Raw genomic sequence first — 18,463 nt, 5'->3', positions numbered from 1 at the left:
AAAAATCTAATCGAATAAAATCTATATAACCACAAATTTTATCAAAAAACTTTTCCAGTATAGGTTAAATTTTTTTATCAAAAATCTAATCAAATAAAATATATAACAGCTTGCTTAGATTTTAAAAATTAATAAACAATAAAATAAAATATATAGATTTAGTATCTTATCTATTTTAAAAAGTTCTATTTTTCTTTTAGCCACCGTTCTTTAGAAAATAAAACTAAGTTGAGATTTAAATATACTCAATGCTTGAAGATGCTTATTACAGACGAAAAAGAGAAGTCACAGAAAGAAAAACAAGGAATGTTGTTTTTAAAGAGGTTTTTCAGAACCTTCACTAGCTATATTTAGTTGCTCTTTTTTACATGTTAGTTATATCTTTTACTTATTTCACAATTATACCAAAAATTGCGTTTAATTCACAAAAGTTTAATCAATTTTATTCATTATGCAAATGTTTTATTGGCAGGTGTTCAATAAACATTTATAAAATACAAAAAAATTAATATAAGCAAACCAAATTTTTAATCACAACCCATTATAAATAACATAATAACAAAATAAATTATTACAAATTTTCATCAAAAGAAAAGTTCAGCCCGCAGTTTTCCGCGGGTTAGTACCTAGTTTTAGACATAGTTTATCAGTATATTGGATCAATACCTACGATTCATTGAATAAAAATCAATAAATATTAATTAATATATCTATATAGTATATGAACAATTGTGCTACACTAACCGAGTTTGTTCCAACCGTTTTGAAGAATCACATACGTCATATAATCGTCCAACGGTTGGATAGGTCATAGAACGATCTCCACTAACCAACCAAGATTATATACGAAGCAAGAATAAAAAAAAATTAAAAAGTGTATAGAGTACGGACACGTCGTCGTTTCACAAGCGTAAACTCGTGGATGATGGAAAGACAATTAAAAAAGCTCGTGTTTCTAAAACAAGGGTTTTTGGACCAGTCGTCACTTCACCGGATTTTTTTATTCTCTCTTCCTCCTTTGTGGATATTTTTTTTGATAATATCTCTCTCCCACGGAAGCTGAATCTGGATCATCATCATCATCTAAGTAAGTCCCTTATCATTTGTTTAATCTCTTCGTATGGGAATGCTTTAATCCCATTTTACACTAATCCATTTCCTTGACTACATATGGCTTTTGTTTGTTCTTTTTTTTTTTTTTGCAATCTCCGGTTCTGATGATGGAACACTGAAATTGGATTTTGTTCTGTATTGTTTTCTCTAAAGATTTAAGCGAAATCTGAAAAAATTTTAGATTTTTGTATGATTCAATGATTTAGGTTTGATGATTTCATAAAGTTTGATTTTTTTAGATTCAAGCTTTAACTGGGTCGAATTGTTTCGACATTTGTATATATAAAGTTCGATTCTTTTCTTCTGGAGTCTCTCATGTCTTTCTTCTTATCCAATTGTTACAGGTATCATTGATTAAAGTTTGGTCATTTCTTCTAAGCCATTCCTCAAAATGGCTGCTACAGAGACACTTCTACGTGTTCCATTGGGATCTTTATCTCAATCTTGTTATCTGGCTTCTTTCTTTGTCAACTCCACTCCAAACCTCTCCTTTAAACCCGTTAGCAGAACTAAAAGGGGCTTAAGGTGTTCAAACTCGCATGAGTTTACATCAAACTCCGGTGTCAGAGGAGGTTTATTTCATAGTTCAGACTGTGCTTTGAAAGGTAAAAAGCTGGTTTGCAAATGCCAAAAACATGATGTTGAGGAGAGTATCAGATCCACGTTACTTCCTCCTTCTGACGGTTTGGGTAGTGATTTGAAAAGCGACTTGGATGAGAAGCCTCTACCTGTTAATGGAAGTCTTTCTTCTAATGGTAATGTACAGTCAGCTGGAACAAAATCTGTTGAGGATGAAGCATGGGATCTTTTGAGGCAGTCTGTTGTTTTCTATTGTGGCAGTCCTATTGGAACTATTGCTGCTAATGACCCCAACTCTACTAGTGTTCTGAACTATGATCAGGTCTTTATTCGTGATTTCATACCTTCGGGAATTGCCTTTCTTCTTAAAGGAGAGTATGATATTGTTCGCAATTTCATCCTTTACACCCTACAGTTACAGGTGATAGCATCTTTCTTTGTTTTTCTTGGTTTAGTTGAATGCTCTTGTAAAAAAGCAATTGATACTCAATATGATTAGTATGTATCGAAGCATGATATTGTCAAATGGTTTTGTGGTTAAGGAGAAACGGTTGTAACTTCTGTAGCTGTTAGTAACATTTTCCTGTGGCTGCGTAGATTGTTTATGGTGAAGTTATTTGTGTTTTGTTAGAGCTGACGTTAAACTTGTTCCTGACCAGAGTTGGGAGAAAACCATGGATTGCCATAGCCCAGGTCAAGGTTTGATGCCTGCTAGTTTCAAGGTGAAAACTGTTCCTCTTGATGGTGATGATTCAATGACTGAAGAAGTGTTAGATCCTGATTTTGGGGAGGCAGCTATTGGACGTGTTGCCCCAGTTGATTCTGGTAAGAGAAGCTTCAGATCCCTATTTGACAAGGGTTTTTGTTTTTGTTCTCTTTAGAAATAACTTAACTCACTTTATCATTTTGTCTCAGGCTTGTGGTGGATTATATTGTTGAGAGCATATGGAAAATGCACGGGTGATCTTTCCGTGCAGGAAAGAGTTGATGTGCAGACTGGAATCAAGATGATCTTAAAGCTGTGTCTTGCTGATGGTTTCGATATGTTCCCTACTTTATTAGTCACTGATGGTTCCTGCATGATAGATCGTCGAATGGGAATCCATGGTCATCCCCTGGAGATTCAGGTAAGCAGCTCCTTCAATCTGAATTTGCATCAGAAGCTGCCTATGCAGTTTCAAAACCGTTTTATTTATTTATTCTTCTACTTTGCCAGGCACTCTTTTATTCAGCTTTGGTCTGTGCACGTGAGATGCTTACGCCAGAGGATGGATCAGCTGATCTAATCCGAGCTCTCAACAATCGTCTTGTTGCATTAAACTTCCACATCAGGGAATACTACTGGTTGGACCTGAAGAAAATCAATGAAATATACCGTTACCAGACAGAAGAATACTCTTACGACGCTGTTAATAAATTCAACATATATCCAGATCAGATCCCTTCATGGTTAGTGGACTTCATGCCCAACAGAGGAGGATATCTGCTAGGAAACCTTCAACCGGCTCACATGGATTTCAGATTCTTTTCTCTTGGGAACCTTTGGTCTATAGTTGGTAGTTTGGCTTCAAATGAGCAGTCACATGCAATTCTTGATTTCATCGAAGCCAAATGGGCAGAACTTGTAGCTGACATGCCGTTCAAGATTTGTTACCCTGCCATGGAAGGTGAAGAATGGCGAATTATAACCGGAAGTGATCCAAAGAACACGTAATATCTCCCTCCCATATGATCTTCAATAGATGTTTTAAATTATCTTCTTAAGCAGCTTGATTTTGTTGCAGTCCTTGGTCTTATCACAATGGAGGTGCATGGCCAACTTTGTTATGGCAGGTCAGTTCAGATTTCTCTCTTTCCCTTTTCGCAGACCTCATTAACTGTGTATTCAGGTTTTTTTGGTTCTCTAGTTTCATTTTGGTTTTGAGATTTGTATACTGAACCAGACCTGATTTTGTTACATATTGGATTGCACACTAAGATAATCAGTTTGGTTTATCAATGAGAATCCCAAAGCCAAATTTGTGTTTATATTTTAAAACCGGATCCCATCTTGCTTTTGTTTCAGCTGACAGTAGCAAGCATCAAAATGGGTAGACCAGAGATTGCAGAAAAGGCGGTTGAGTTAGCTGAGAGACGGATTGCTCTAGACAAATGGCCCGAGTACTACGACACCAAAAGAGCAAGATTCATTGGTAAACAGGCACGGCTTTACCAGACTTGGTCCATTGCGGGTTACCTCGTGGCCAAGCTCCTCTTGGCAAATCCAGCTGCGGCAAAGTTCCTCACTAGTGATGAGGATTCGGATTTGACAAATGCATTCTCATGCATGATCAGCGCTAACCCGAGAAGGACAAGAGGACCCAAAAAGACTCAACAACCATTTATTGTATGAGAAGCTCAGACTTTATTTTTTTCAAAGTGAGCCATGGAGGCATGGACCTTCAAACAGAATGATAGAAAAACGTGGAATTGTTGTGTAAATAGTCTCTCTTATTAGAAACTTACATAAAAGGATAATGGTATTTTATTCCCTATATATTAAAAGCTTTCTTGGCTCAAGTGGTGAGTACTACATTAACTTTTGTTGGAGTGGTCCAACATGTTGAACTTAACCAACCAGAAACAACAGTGCCTAGTACCTAGACACATCCAAATTTGCTGTAGAACCACTTGTGTTAGGTCCCTATCGAACTAAATTCAACCGACAAGGCTATTATCTAGCCTCATTGACATTTAACTGGATCTATCGGTAATTTATGCTAGATTATTCGTAGTAGATGATTAGCCAAATCATGTGGCTCATTTGTTGAAAATTTAAATAAAATATGAGGGAGATATATATATCCAAGTAGTTGAAAACAGTAAAATCATTTTAACAAATTTACCCGTTATTATGTTTCTGACATATAACAAGCAAGATGTCTTTGTGACTTTGTAGCAAGTGGAGAAAGGAAAATTTTCGGTAGCACAATCAATTGAGTATGACAATCTTTTGTTTCTGTCGGCAGCGTGTACTATTTGTCATCGTCTATATAAGAAGAGTAGTCAAGGGTTTGATTCCTTTTGTTCACAAGTATTTGTATCTTGACATTCTCACCAAGAACTTATAATTTGACTTTTAATCTGATATTTGGTGTTGTAGTTTGAGAAGAAAAACTTTTTGGTGCTAAAACTATACTAAAATAATGTAGTTTCAACATGCTTTATAGTCATAGATGCCCTTACATTAATCCAACACAAACTACATATTTTCTGATGTAGTTAATATTCGAATGAATTACAGAAAGTAGAACTCGATTATAGTGGCATAATTGTATTCTTTAAAATATGTGGATATATATAATGATATTACACACGAGATTCACACTCATTACAATAATTTCCAATACGAGATTACTCGTATCCAAACATATTAAATATATTACTACTTCAATTTACTGTTTAAGCACATAAGTGATGAGGCCAGGAATGTGAGTGTTTGTGATATACTCGTCCCAATCAATGGACTTGGGATTGAACTCAAACGATCCATCGAACTCTTTGATATTCTCCATCCTTTTCATTCGTAGTCTTTCGGTATTTAAATCATCAAATCTGCACAAACAAGAAGAATATATAAATATTATGTCATGACTTACTTAATTAAGTTGTGATGACTGACTTAAATATGTATGATAAGAACTCATGTCTAGTAACATTTAATGCTTTGTTCTCTCTATCCCTAGAGATAAAAGATGTTACTGTCTTAATTAATGTTTAAAGTTTGGTGGAAGTTTATGAGTGGTACAGGTACATACATGCCCTTGAAGAGTAAGTAAGGCTGGTAAAGCTCAACTAGTCGCATAGCTAGCTTAATTTTTCGGCTGAGGTCATTGTAGTTGTCTCCGTGGCTCCATGGGTAAAATATATTGATCAATCGAAGTATCTGAAATGAAAAATTAAACAAATGAGAAACAAAAAAGGTTACTAGCAGACATCTTTCCCCAACATTTTGGGTTCTTTTTGCAAGTTTAAAAGTTGGAGAATGAAATGAAAATATAAGATAAGGTAGGGACCTTTTTCGAAAACTCCAAAAAAACAAATCATAGAGTTGATTTGATGTTAAGGTACCTGTAGAGGAAGCTTGTAACGAATGGTCATGTAGAGGCTGAATTGACCCATAGTAGACAAAATCGTTCCTTTGGTCACTATGATTGGTGAGCCGTTCCGACCAATCAGAGGACTTTTACTGAAGTAACGAGCCGTGAGATCGTGAAGTTGTCCAAACGTGACTGGATTCTTACAAGAAGAACCAACATGGTATATTGCCTGAACCCCGGTATCTCCCGAATGAGCTGTCGCGGCTGCAACCATCGCATTTACCACCATGTCTGCTGGTATCTGCGAATGATATTATAATTTTTTACCCATCAACAAACAGCTTGTTAAGGAATCACATATGTAATTAATTTAAACAAAATAACGTGTTATTTAACATGCTATAAAAAAAATTTCTAACATGCTACTATTAATTTCTATAATATGCTATAAATAGAATTAGGTGTTGACTTGTGATACAAAGATGTTGATTGGACTTACAAGGTCAAAGACTGAGTTTGAATCCGCAAGAAAACATTTAAGCCTTCCTTTACCATATGCAACGATCACACTATCTAATGTTCTGCATATACAATGAAGAAAAAAGTAAATTAAAGATAAAGTTGGGGAACGAGATAAAAATTAGATATAACGAGGATATAACATAAACCAATACTCACTTCAACCCTTCGATCCAACCAGGGAATGGTTCGGCAATAGTACTAGTGATCATTGTTGGACGTATGATGACAAGCGGCAAAGTTTCTTTATAGTATCCCATTAGCATCTCTCCCATTGCTTTCGTGAATACATATGTATTTGGCCATCCATGAAGCCTTGCCCTATATTAAGACCATTTTCATTCAAGTATTAACGGATGATGGAAGTAAAGTCTAAGAACATATACGATGTGACAAGGCTGCTAATTACCTTGCCATTCCAAAATCTTTCATTGTTTGCGAGATCTCTTCTTCAGAACAATCTTGAAGCTCTTTCAGTTTCTGTTTCATTAGGTCGTGTTCTATATTGATGTCTAGTTTGCCATTTCCGCTGAGAGTCTCCCCCATCTTGAATGGTTTCTCCGGTAATAATCCCGGTTTTTCTCCGCTAACGTATGCTAAAAGAATAATACATTTATAGGTAAGCCTCGATCGGTAAGTATAATATGGTCGCTTTTGTAAGATTAACATTAGAACTCACCGGTCGAGACATGGAGAAGCAATTGCCCTTTAACACACTTTTTGGCGAAGTTGAGAACATTAAGAGCTCCAAATGTGTTGATGCCAAGACCAATATCATATCTTTTGGTTTTATCAAAAACAGTAAATAAAAAATGGTTAAATTTCAATATTTCATTATACAAAGGAAAATATAAAAGATATAATTAAATTATTTTCGTCTAGTACCTTTCGTCGAAATTTGTAGTGGCTGCGATGTTGATAATGGTATCAATCTCACTCCACATACGTTGTATAAGATCGGAGTCTTTCACCCCCAAATTATCGATCGATATATCACCTGGAACCGGCACGATTTTGTCCCGCACCAAGGCATTCAATTTTTCTTCACCTAAATCGTTCCTCAACACCCTAAAGAGGTCTATCTCCAAGACCTGTTGTATCATTGTAAATAGGGAAAGAAAATATATTGTTGATTAATGGATCGATCGCCTCTATGTAATAGATTTATGTAAAGATTGTTTTAGTTAAAGGAATTAAATTTATACCATACCTCACTACGTAGGCGTTGCATGGCTGATTTAGTATCGCCAGCTCTCAAGAGAAGGTACATCTTCTTCACATTTGGTTGCAACCTCAATATTTTCTCTATGAGAACTATATAAGAAAAACAAAAGAGAACAATTTTATAGTTAACAAATTTTGCAAAAAAAAAAGACGTTAAAAGTAAGATCTGAATGTGATGAAGTTATGCTTTTCCAAGAGTATTTGAACCCGGCCGTCTAGTTAACATAGATTAACTAAGGTAAATAAAATGTAACCTAAAAGTCAAAAGTAGAGGATATTTGAATAAATTGTAGGACAAATTGGTTCATAATTGTGGGGAAATGTTTAGGTGGAAAATTTAATGCATTTGCAACTATTGCAAAACCAAAAAAAAAAATTAATGTGATTGACAAAAAAAAAAAATGCAACTATTGCAAAACAAAAAGATGAATTTGAAAAGTAAGTGTATATTAAATGTTTCTTTTTATGTGTGAAATCATAATCATTATTATTACATAGTGATACTTGATTTAGAAAAGAAAAAAAAATACATATAAAGTCTAAGTATTAATTTTATATATTTTGGAAAGGCACAATCTATATGAAGCATATTTCAACATCGCAACAAATATATACTATCATGTGACAAGTATATATGTTTCTCTGATAAAATCTAGATACAACTCATTGAATATGTTGAAGATATATGTTTCATGTATGGGCCATAAAAATCTATTGTTTGTGGCAATAAATGAATTAAATAGTAAATATTCATAATTCATCAGTAAATTTTCCAAAACTCATCACTAGCTTCTAACCTCATGTGCTTATCAATTTATAAGGAAAACATAATTAACGACCAATCAAATATCTTTGGGCTATTAAGATCAACAAAATATTTATCTTGATGCCAATCAGAACCGATTCAACACGGATGAAGAAAAATATCGTAAGAATCTATAACAATTACGTAGATATATAATATATATATATATATGAATCATATGTACGGTAGAATACTGAATCTTTTGTTTCATTAGTGTCTAATGACACGATCTTATAACAAAAAGCAGTACAAAGTATGTACCTTTGGCAAGAAAACCAGGAGCTCCAGTGATGAGAATGGTCTTGTTTCCAAGAAACTGAACACAATTGGATTCCATTGAAATCAGATACACTCACCCAACTTTAGAGAAACACAAATTAAAACTTGTTTGTATTCGGTCACGTAAAGGCTTTGGAGTCAAGGTTTGTTTTTGGTTTGCTACTTTGGAGTTGAGGTTACTATATATATAGACACGCAAACTTAGATCAGATCCCATCATCCATATGGTTGGCCATCATATTTACAATTACTTCATCTACCCACATTGATTACAGAAGATGTCAAAAATGAGAAATTTATTTTGTAAAATATTGTTTACCAGAATAATAAATATCACCTCTCACCATTCAAGAAGCGTAACTACTTGTCGGCCCATCATCTGAGACTTCCAGTTGAAATCATTTATTACTTTTGGTGATGAGCATAGTTGTATTTTGACACAAGAACTACAATTAATATATCTCACTAAACAAATTAATACAGTATGTTTTTTTTTCGGTCAACCAGCCACTTGTATATCATGAGTGTGTTATATTACGTACGTTACCCCATATACTATAATTTTCTTGTTATAGGGTTTACGTTAATAATACACATTACACTCCCACGAAAATAAACGAATTATCTTCAAAATTAATTATAGTTAAGGACCTTAAGGTACTTCCTTCATGACCATGACTCCATGAGACATATCCGTAATAACGTAAGAGCTATACTAGTAAATAGACTTCATTTTAACATTATTTATATAGATCTTAACATCTTTATAAGATTATGTTTTTTTCTAAGGTTTCAAGTAATCTCTATTATTTTAATTTTATTATTATTATTTTAGTAATCTCTATTATTGAATCATTGGACTAAACTTAAACAAAACCAATATTTTAGTAATCTCTATTATTGAATCATACCGTCACACGTTTGAACATTTAAACCCTATGTTTTTAATTAGTTTTTTTAAAAAGAGAGCAATATTGGTTTTGTTTAAGTTTAGTCCAATGATTAATCTTATCAAACGTGTGTTACGACACGTAACATATAAGTACATAATTAGGAGTTAGGAAGCTGGAAGATGCCGTGATTTGTTCTTTCTTCTATTGCCGTCCATTTATAAGGGTTTGCAATAATCGGTGTACTTCCTAATTAATAGTTTATGAAGTACTTTGTCAATAAAGTTTGGTATAGAGACTATAAACGGTATGTTTCTTATGTACCTCTATTTTTGTACTTACTCTACAATGATATGCTGATATATATTCATGATCTTTGGATTTTTATCTCAGTAATGTAGACTACATGTTGCTCCAAGCATTTTGGATATTATTAGCACTACGTTTTGGTTTTTTCTTATTTATATAATATTTAATAACAATATTCGTTCAAATGGTTTGGCAATATGAAGAGAGATATATAAACAAGTTGCGTGTCTTTGACATTTTGCATAGATAGTGTCTGACATTTTTGAGCTGCGAGCCGTTCTCTTTCACATTAGAAATAGAAAGTGTTTTACCAAAAATAAATAATTTAGAAAAATCGAAAATGAACAAATAAGTTCACTTTCATCTATATGGATAATATGTCTATCATCCATTTGATAATACACCTATTAAATAAATTTTCATATAGTTGGAGTTGGATGGTCCACAGTCCACACTAGTCTTGACGACGGCTTGACATCCTGGATCCTTCTATACAATTGTTAAATATCGATGTACAAGTTTTAAGTGACGAAAAAAATAAAAACACCTTCAGTTTGCTGTTTTATGAAAAGCAGGTGTGGATCTAAATTTGTTCTAATTTTTTTCTCAACAATATGCACATTAATTTATATTATTTAAATTAGAAAATGCATGTTGTTCCAGACATCGACCGCTCTTCTCACGCAGCTCCATTCATAAACGGATAAACCCAGTAGTGTGTGTGTTCCATGTGGGTAGGGTCGTGCTTACTAGTTACTACTGTAGAAAAAATAGAGATGGATGCCTCCGTCGTACATATAATTTTGAGGCCTCAACTACATAATTATATTTGGTCACAAAGATTGTATTTAACCTTTATCTTAGTTTTCAGTCCTACTAATACTTTTCTATAAAAAAAATTTGTGTGCTAATATGTTTTATTTCTTGTGTTTTTTGTAGCTCATGCTTTCAAATGTTAAATACTCTCTCTCATTTCTCTCATTTTCTAACTTCGACTATTTTCCACTAACATTTACATATATAATATATACATATATATAATTTTCTTAACTCATTGGATTTAATATTTTACGATTATTATAAATCTAATATTTTGGATTAGTATAGATAATTTTAAAAATATTTCTTTTATCATGATTAGAGAAATTTCTCAAAATACCACATGTAAATTTTTTTCTTTTTGCAAAAAATCACTATTAACAAAAATACTACAAAAACTTTAATTTAAAATTTGGTTTTGAATGTTGAAATTTTAGTTTTAATTTTGTGATATTTTTAAGAAAAAAATATTTTTAGAACATAAAATTAATAATGATATTTTTGAAAAATACTTATCTTAGTGGTATTTACGAAAATTATCTTCATTTTTATGTTGTAGACCGTTTCGTTATTACGCCTAAATCTGTATAGCCAATATGAAATAAAATATCGATAATATTATCATGGATATATTTCTTGCCAATATTAAACATATAATAATAGGAAATTCACATTTTATAATAAGTCTAAATGGTCATAGTCAGTTATCGCCTTAGACTTTTTATAAAGTTAGGCACGGCCTGCATGTGACAGAGTGATTGATCCTCTCTACTGGTTGTTATATATAAGTTATTAAAGCATTTTCAAATCAATTAACTGGAATCATAAATGAACTCACTGTTATGGCCTATGGGAAACAAATCTCTTAAAACCAATTAATAGGAAAACAATGACAAAACTTTTACTAAAATCTTTGTTAGTACATATAACAGATTAGATTTTTTGTTAGAAACATTTTTGTGAAATTTAAATTTGGATAGTACGAACCACATAAATAAAAACCACAATACTACAAGTCTTTGTGATAACACATAAAGCATTACATTTCTTCATTCGATAGGTATGGCACCGGTGGAGTTGACTTACGGACATACTATGATATGGGTGTAGCCGTGTGATATTAAAGATACTTGAACCTTTGACAACTGTAGAGCACATGTACGATGTCTAGTTCACTGCATTTTTTGCATTTTCATGTAAGTTAAGGTATGGGTGTAGTGTGGGGTTTGAATTTGGGAGACACCCTTAAAAGTTAAAACGTTGAATCCACACCAATACACCACCTTCTCGCAGCAACATTGTATGAAACTTCAATATATAGGATGTGACTTGACTGATATAGCTATGAGTTTAATTTATAGAGAATAAATACACAATGTGGAGATATGCCTTTCCAGGAAATAGCACTAGTTTTTGGAGATATGCCTTTAAATTGCTTAACCAGAGGCCTAAAACTGGATTGGAAGATTACACCAGAGGCTTATATACAATCGTAAAAACACTTTGTTCTTATGTCGTCTTTGACTCTCCCTTCTTGTTATCATTTATAAACAATCTTTATGCAGCAGGACCGGCTCAAAACTACACTCTGTGCTATATCATAACTCATAAGGAAAGAGTGAAAACATTGTTATTTAAAACAGCTACTATATATAAGTTATTGAAACTAACTAATCAAAGTGTGTAGTTGTCCACTAACATGGACCAATCAACTACAATTTGCCAAATTGACATGTATTTACTAAAATTCACACATGTATCTTATAGTCTGATATGATAATTCGATTGACTTTAAATCACCCACCAAATGAAGTATGTCTCATTTTTATTTCTTACAACAAAATTTGGGGTTTGATCTAACAACGATTAATTTCCTTTTAAAATGCAATCTTCCATATGCATTTTGCAATTTGCAATCTTCATCCAAATCATTCAAAGGTTTTAAAATGTAAATCCATTTGTAAATCTATTGGTGATCTTAGTGAAGTGGCAGGAAGTAAGTCCATTTGTAGAAGACACCATCACACCCGGAATCGAGTTCCGGCTCCTACGAATGTAGGAATTTGGCTAATGGGCCGGCCAGTTATGGCCCAACGGTTGACAAAAAAAAAAAAGAAAAAAAAAATCTAAAAAGGCCTATCTAAACGACGTCGTTTCTAATGGCGAGCAAATTTACAAACAAACCCTAAAAATCTTGAGAGCAGCAGAGCCGAGATTTCTCTGCGTTTTCTACTCTCGACCTCTTTCCTCTCCCGGCAACGTGAGCTTTCTGTTTCTCTTTCTGTTCCTGTTCCATTGTTCTGTTTGGGTATCTCTCTCTGCTCATAGCTCTCTTCTGTCTCAAGAACACCTCTTATCTCTGTTTTTGTATTTTATGGTTTTAGTGTTTATGTATCTCTGGAACCTAGCCAGTACCAAATTTGGTGTTTAGGTCAGGAACCAAACTTCCCTTTAGGATAAAGGCACGACCTTTTCTTTCTTTTTTATAAGCTTTTCCAGGAAATTGCAAATAAGCATCAACAAAAATTTGTTATGACTTCCACTTCAATTCAATTATGAATTTTACAATTAGTTGTCGATGGGCACGCATAAAGTTTCATGCTTTTAGGATCTTTTTGTTTACTAATGATGTGTTGCTCGCTGACCGGTTTAGAGGTCTTTGTCTTCTGAGAATCGCTGACTTTGGGGGTTAATCGGATTTTTTTTTTTTGTTTTGGGATCGTTTGTAGAAACTTTGGAAATAATGGACGGCGGAAGTGATGAACAAATTGATGTTAGATCGGTGGTTGAAGCTGTAACTGCCGATCACTCCTTCGGTGCTCCTCTCTATGTTGTTGAGAGCATGTGCATGCGCTGCAATGAAAATGTATCTCTCCCTCTCTCTCTCTCTCTCTCTCTCTCTCTCTATCTCACACATACACATACTTTCATAGTTTCTTTGGGATTCCTGATGTTGGTTGTGTGGTCCTTATCCTTTGTTCAGCTAATATTGGGTCTAGGAAACAGGCTAGTATATTGTTTAGCCTTTGCTCTTTGGTCTCAGCTTGTTTCCAATAGTGTATATGCAGCATTATCATTATTTCTTTCTGCAATCCTGTAGTTCTTTAGATTGTTATGAACTGTAGCGGGGACAAAAACAAAACTTATTGGCTAGGACTGAGAAATTTGAGGTGAAATTTATTGATATTTGTGGTTTTGTGGCAATCGATTGGGGAATCTGTATATGGTTAACTTTTTGCTACCAGTGTGTACTTTTTGTTAATAGTCCATTGTATGACATTTTCTTGGCCTTTCTCCTAATCCTTCGTCAATGCATAAAATAGCTTCTTTTTTTTTCTTTTCCAGGGAACCACTAGATTTCTATTGACCTTAATTCCTCACTTCAGAAAGGTATGTATGCTGTACCCTGTTTTGAAGTGTATCAACTTTTGTCCATTCTCTATATTCAGATTTTTGTTACTTACTCATTGTATATTAACCTCATTCTTAAACATGCTTTTTTTTGGTTGAACATTTTCTTTATGCCTTTCTCGACCTTGTGTTTAGTTACAATCTATACTGCTAACTTACTGCTTGTTCCAGGTCTTAATATCTGCATTTGAATGTCCTCACTGCGGAGAAAGGTACAACTTTTAAAGATTTTGTAATGCTTTTAATTATTTGATATGAGCCTGGTGACCTGGTCATTGATTTAGAAAACAAAATACTAGATATTTTCTGTTTTTTTTTCTCAATTGAAAAGATATAGCCTTTAATTTAATTCTTATCTGTTTGGTAGGAATAATGAAGTTCAGTTCGCGGGAGAGATTCAACCCCGAGGATGCTGTTATAATCTAGAGGTTCTAGCTGGTGATGTGAAGGTTGATGCATTTCACTTTTGCTATTTCAATTTGGAGATATGCTTTACCATGAAGTAGAATGCAGCCCTCCGTGCTTATTAGTATATCTGTTTTTTGTTGTCTTTCACTCCTTAAGCTAATTTTGGCCTTCTTCTTTCTGTCTATATGCAGATATTTGACCGGCAAGTTGTGAAATCTGAATCAGCCACTATTAAGGTTAGTGGTCATCTAAGTTTGTGCATGCCATGTCATTGCTTCTTTGGAAACAAAGTACTCTGGTTTTGCAAACCTGAGCTGATTCCTGCATATTCCTGAAAACTGTGAATTAGTTTGATTCTCATATTCTGAAAACTGGACTGATTTGAAGCTGAAGACTGACTGTAGTTTGTAAATATATTCCTTCAGATTCCGGAACTGGATTTTGAAATTCCACCAGAGGCCCAACGTGGAAGTTTGTCTACCGTAAGTCCTTAAAATCTTAACCATATTGTTATGAACGTTTTTTAGGCTATTTGTTTCTTAGAACAACCTAAAAAACGTTTTGTCTACTCATGAGAAGAAATTAGTTGTGCAAATAATGACAATATAAACATCAGCTTGTCACTTGGGCAATGATTATTGGCAAGATTGCCATGAAGCCCCTTCTGTGTTACTTTGTTAGCTTCAACCCGGTGTTAGCAGCTAGGAAAACCTCTTGTTGGTGTTAGCTCTTTCTTTGTGTAGTCTTATAGTCCTATGCAACTTCGTTACAGATTTTTTTTTGTTTTCCTTTTACGTAGTTCCTTGTCAACAGCTTCCCTTTTTTTCCCATTTACAGGTGGAAGGAATATTAGCACGGGCTGCCTATGAACTGAGTGCCCTTCAAGAAGAACGCAAGGTAAATTCTCTCTGTGAGCTTGACATTAATGTTTTTATGCTCAGTTAAATAGTTTTTCAGTCAAGATTAGTAATCTATTTATTTTGCTGGACACAGAAAGTTGATCCTAAAACTGCTGAAGCAATAGACCAATTCTTGTCCAAACTGAGGGCTTGTGCTAAAGCAGAAACACCCTTCACTTTCATTTTGGATGATCCTGCTGGAAACAGTTTCATTGAGAACCCGTAAGGATATTCAGTTTGGATCTAAAAATAGAAAGAATATGCTTCTTTTATTTGCTTATTGACAAGTTTGCAACATGACAGACATGCTCCATCACCAGATCCCTCTTTAACCATCAAATTCTATGACCGAACACCAGAGCAACAAGCAACACTTGGATATGTTGCTAACCCATCTCAGGCTAGACAATCAGAAGGAAGCGTTGGCGCACCTTCTGCTAAAACAGCTTATGTGCCTAATGGAACAGTTGGAGCAACTGCTGGTCATCGCGCAATTGCTCAGAGTAATAGCACTGATATTTCCGACAACTTGTTCAGATACTCTGCGCCTGAAGAGGTAACTTCGGACTCTGTAACTTTTGACATAGTTTTTGTTGAACCTTCTTTTGAAGGTTATAATCAGTGCCCAAAGTTGTATTTGTGAGAGTAAAACACTTTGTAATAAGATAATTTCGTATCACGTTACAATTTTTCTAACAGGTGATGACTTTCCCTTCAACTTGTGGAGCATGTACGGAGCCGTGTGAGACACGGATGTTCGTGACTAGTATCCTTTCAAAGTTTAGATCCGTCCTTTCCTTTGTTTTCTGCAACAAGTTCCCGTATTTTTGTTTGTTGATGAACTCCTAGATGCTGTTTACCACTTAACAAAAAATAGAAATCCCGTACTTTCAGGAAGTTATTGTCATGGCATCTACATGTGACAGTTGTGGCTATCGTAATTCTGAGGTTGGGTTTCATTGGTTTGATCTTGTTAGTGAATTTCAGATATACGCCTGGTGTTTAGGTTACTAACTATTTTGGGTTATTGTGAGCAGTTGAAGCCTGGTGGTGCAATTCCTGACAAGGGAAAGAAAATTACTCTCTCTGTGAGGAACATTACTGACCTTAGCCGAGATGTTATCAAGGTTAGTTTTTCGCTTCAGTTTGTTTTGCTCCGGTTCTCTTAGAAAATTCAGGATGAGTGGCGTATCTAGAGAGATTTCTCCATATCATTGTATGTAATAAGAATAATGAAGTAGCTGAGATGGTCACTGTTTGAGTTTATGCTTTTCCAGAATGTATGTAGTTTAAGTTGGGTAAAGGTTTGACAAGAAATCTTGCTCACTACCAAATTATGTATGGTATATTCTCATGTCCTGGTACAAAATAATATAGTTAGATAGTGGCAGGTGTTGAAAGTGTAAGAACTTTGGGATCAGATGTAAAACATGCTTCACATCTGGTGGCAATATTATACTAGACAACCTTATGATCCACTACGTAGGCTAAGAAGTGGGTTATGATAAATTATAATTTTAGAGCAACACCTTCTAATATTCACTAATGGTATATTTTGTTGATCACGTGTACTAGTCGGACACAGCAGGAGTGATAATCCCAGAACTTGATCTGGAGCTAGCTGGTGGTACACTTGGTGGAATGGTAACAACAGTGGAAGGGTTGGTCACACAAATCAGAGAAAGTGAGTATGCCCTTCAATATATCAACGTTATCCTTTATCCTTGTTATAATCATTTGAAGTGATCTAAGTACTCTAGAACATATATGTTGAACCATGGGTCCGTGGCATAAATCAGTAACCAAGTAGCTGATACAATATACTATATTCTGCCGTACAAAGCTTTTGTTGTTTGGATAATGGAGGCGTTTTGAGATTTGTCATTACGAATGATGGATTATAGCTCCTTGCTAGCTACTGACTGAAGTGTGGTATGATTTCTCACAGGCCTTGCGAGAGTTCATGGATTCACTTTTGGTGATAGTCTGGAAGAGAGTAAGAAGAACAAGTGGAGAGAATTTGGAGCCAGGCTCACTAAGGTAGCAACTTTATCGAAATCCTGTTTATTAGCCTTGTCGTCTTCTTGATGTGGAAGAAAACAGCAATAGTGAACGTGTGTTTTTCTTTTTTTTTGCAGCTCCTAAGCTTAGAACAGCCATGGACTTTGATTCTTGATGATGAATTAGCAAACTCCTTTGTTGCACCAGTAACAGATGATATCAAAGATGATCATCAGCTCACATGTAAGTTGCTCGTTTACCCTTGATTGTGCAACCTTAAGTTAGATCCGAATAAGAACTAAACAATAGTTAGTAAAGACGTGTCCATTCCTTTGTTTTTCTTGATGAATTTTGTGAACTGCCTAATGAAACTGAGAGATTAATGAAACTGAGATATAAATGAAGACTCAAAATGTGAATTAGGACACAGTACTCGGGTTTCGGATAACAAGTGTTGTTATGTTTGAACAACAGATGAAGAGTACGAGAGGTCATGGGACCAAAACGAGGAGTTGGGTCTCAACGACATAGATACTTCTTCAGCCGATGCTGCTTATGAATCCACAGAGACAACCAAATTACCTTAAAAGTTGTCTGCGTAAGTGAAGTTTTGGTGGTGATGATCAGACAAGATGGATCCGTATGATCAGACAAGATGGATCCGTATGTATGTTGTATTGTAACAGTCAAAAGAAGCAACGAACAAATTCCTTATATTTTCTATTTAAAGAAGAAAAAAAGAACTATTTTGAGTCACCCAAAATTTTGAAACTTAGATATTCTCTCGTGTGAAAGGACTCATTACCTTATAAGGAACTCAATGGGAAAGCTTAAATTTTGATTTGAACTTCCTGTCGTATATGTTGCCATTTGGTCACATCATTGAGACAACCAGAGAAAGAAAAAGAGAAAATATGAACGCTTCTTTTATTTGTGAAGTCAAGATACCATAGTCAAAAAGACTGGCAGTAATTGTTTTCTTTTGTTTGGTCAGTGTTTCTAAGTTCAGAAGTCATTGTGGCTGCTAATAAACTGGTTTTGGACAAAAGTATGATTTTTTCACACTGCTTTCGTCTCTGAAGACTACTGATTCTATTGTAAAAACTTCTTAACAAACATGAAACAGTT

At 34.5% G+C, this 18,463-nt stretch overlaps 3 protein-coding genes across 5 annotated transcripts; 2 read left to right on the top strand and 1 right to left on the bottom strand.

Moving 5' to 3' along the window:
* The first annotated feature begins 741 nt into the window (after positions 1-741).
* Positions 742-4,251, top strand: LOC104770585 (alkaline/neutral invertase E, chloroplastic). Its single transcript, XM_010495037.3, has 7 exons — positions 742-1,087; positions 1,458-2,113; positions 2,352-2,517; positions 2,608-2,819; positions 2,909-3,402; positions 3,477-3,525; positions 3,758-4,251. The coding sequence occupies exons 2-7, from the start codon at positions 1,505-1,507 to the stop codon at positions 4,082-4,084; spliced, it is 1,857 nt and encodes a 618-aa protein (XP_010493339.2). The 5' UTR covers positions 742-1,087; positions 1,458-1,504; the 3' UTR covers positions 4,085-4,251.
* A 744-nt stretch (positions 4,252-4,995) lies between these two features.
* LOC104770584 (fatty acyl-CoA reductase 1) lies at positions 4,996-9,089 on the bottom strand. Of its 2 annotated transcripts, XM_087506055.1 has the most exons (11): positions 8,943-9,089; positions 8,581-8,854; positions 7,501-7,604; positions 7,176-7,381; positions 6,970-7,070; positions 6,700-6,886; positions 6,450-6,611; positions 6,271-6,352; positions 5,803-6,072; positions 5,490-5,617; positions 4,996-5,286 (listed from the first exon to the last, which is right to left on the bottom strand). In XM_087506055.1, the coding sequence occupies exons 2-11, from the start codon at positions 8,654-8,656 to the stop codon at positions 5,127-5,129; spliced, it is 1,476 nt and encodes a 491-aa protein (XP_087362181.1). In that variant the 5' UTR covers positions 8,657-8,854; positions 8,943-9,089; the 3' UTR covers positions 4,996-5,126. The 2 variants fall into 2 exon arrangements, with proteins under 2 accessions (XP_087362181.1, XP_010493337.1); XM_010495035.3 differs by having other exon boundaries at positions 8,581-8,972.
* Positions 9,090-12,780: 3,691 nt separating this feature from the next.
* LOC104770583 (uncharacterized) lies at positions 12,781-18,182 on the top strand. 2 transcript variants are annotated; one of them, XM_010495034.2, is made up of 17 exons: positions 12,781-12,876; positions 13,346-13,482; positions 13,962-14,006; positions 14,199-14,239; positions 14,395-14,476; positions 14,627-14,671; positions 14,861-14,917; positions 15,273-15,332; positions 15,429-15,556; positions 15,638-15,890; positions 16,034-16,100; positions 16,212-16,282; positions 16,372-16,461; positions 16,910-17,018; positions 17,283-17,374; positions 17,473-17,578; positions 17,810-18,182. In XM_010495034.2, exons 2-17 carry the CDS (start codon positions 13,360-13,362, stop codon positions 17,920-17,922), a joined length of 1,482 nt encoding a protein of 493 aa, XP_010493336.1. In that variant the 5' UTR covers positions 12,781-12,876; positions 13,346-13,359; the 3' UTR covers positions 17,923-18,182. The 2 variants fall into 2 exon arrangements, with proteins under 2 accessions (XP_010493336.1, XP_010493335.1); XM_010495033.3 differs by having other exon boundaries at positions 12,790-12,924.
* Positions 18,183-18,463: the final 281 nt, after the last annotated feature.

The sequence above is a fragment of the Camelina sativa genome, chromosome 20 (genome assembly GCF_030686135.1).
Source record: "Camelina sativa cultivar CO46 ecotype springtype chromosome 20, ASM3068613v1".
Lineage (NCBI taxonomy): Eukaryota > Viridiplantae > Streptophyta > Magnoliopsida > Brassicales > Brassicaceae > Camelina > Camelina sativa.
The sequence above is the reverse complement of the archived record's forward strand: the minus strand, read 5'-3'. Positions and strand labels throughout refer to the sequence as shown.

Excerpts from the sequence above, each read along its gene's own strand:
- LOC104770583 (XM_010495034.2), top strand. The coding sequence starts at position 13,360 with ATGGACGGCGGAAGTGATGAACAAATTGATGTTAGATCGGTGGTTGAA. Across the intron at positions 14,477-14,626 it reads TTCTAGCTGGTGATGTGAAG|ATATTTGACCGGCAAGTTGT; the intron begins GTTGATGCATTT and ends GTCTATATGCAG. Across the intron at positions 16,462-16,909 it reads TTAGCCGAGATGTTATCAAG|TCGGACACAGCAGGAGTGAT; the intron begins GTTAGTTTTTCG and ends CACGTGTACTAG.
- LOC104770584 (XM_087506055.1), bottom strand. The coding sequence starts at position 8,656 with ATGGAATCCAATTGTGTTCAGTTTCTTGGAAACAAGACCATTCTCATC. Across the intron at positions 7,382-7,500 it reads TGCAACGCCTACGTAGTGAG|GTCTTGGAGATAGACCTCTT; the intron begins GTATGGTATAAA and ends ATGATACAACAG. Across the intron at positions 6,353-6,449 it reads GGTTGGATCGAAGGGTTGAA|AACATTAGATAGTGTGATCG; the intron begins GTGAGTATTGGT and ends TTGTATATGCAG.
- LOC104770585 (XM_010495037.3), top strand. The coding sequence starts at position 1,505 with ATGGCTGCTACAGAGACACTTCTACGTGTTCCATTGGGATCTTTATCT. Across the intron at positions 2,518-2,607 it reads TGTTGCCCCAGTTGATTCTG|GCTTGTGGTGGATTATATTG; the intron begins GTAAGAGAAGCT and ends ATTTTGTCTCAG. Across the intron at positions 3,403-3,476 it reads GGAAGTGATCCAAAGAACAC|TCCTTGGTCTTATCACAATG; the intron begins GTAATATCTCCC and ends ATTTTGTTGCAG.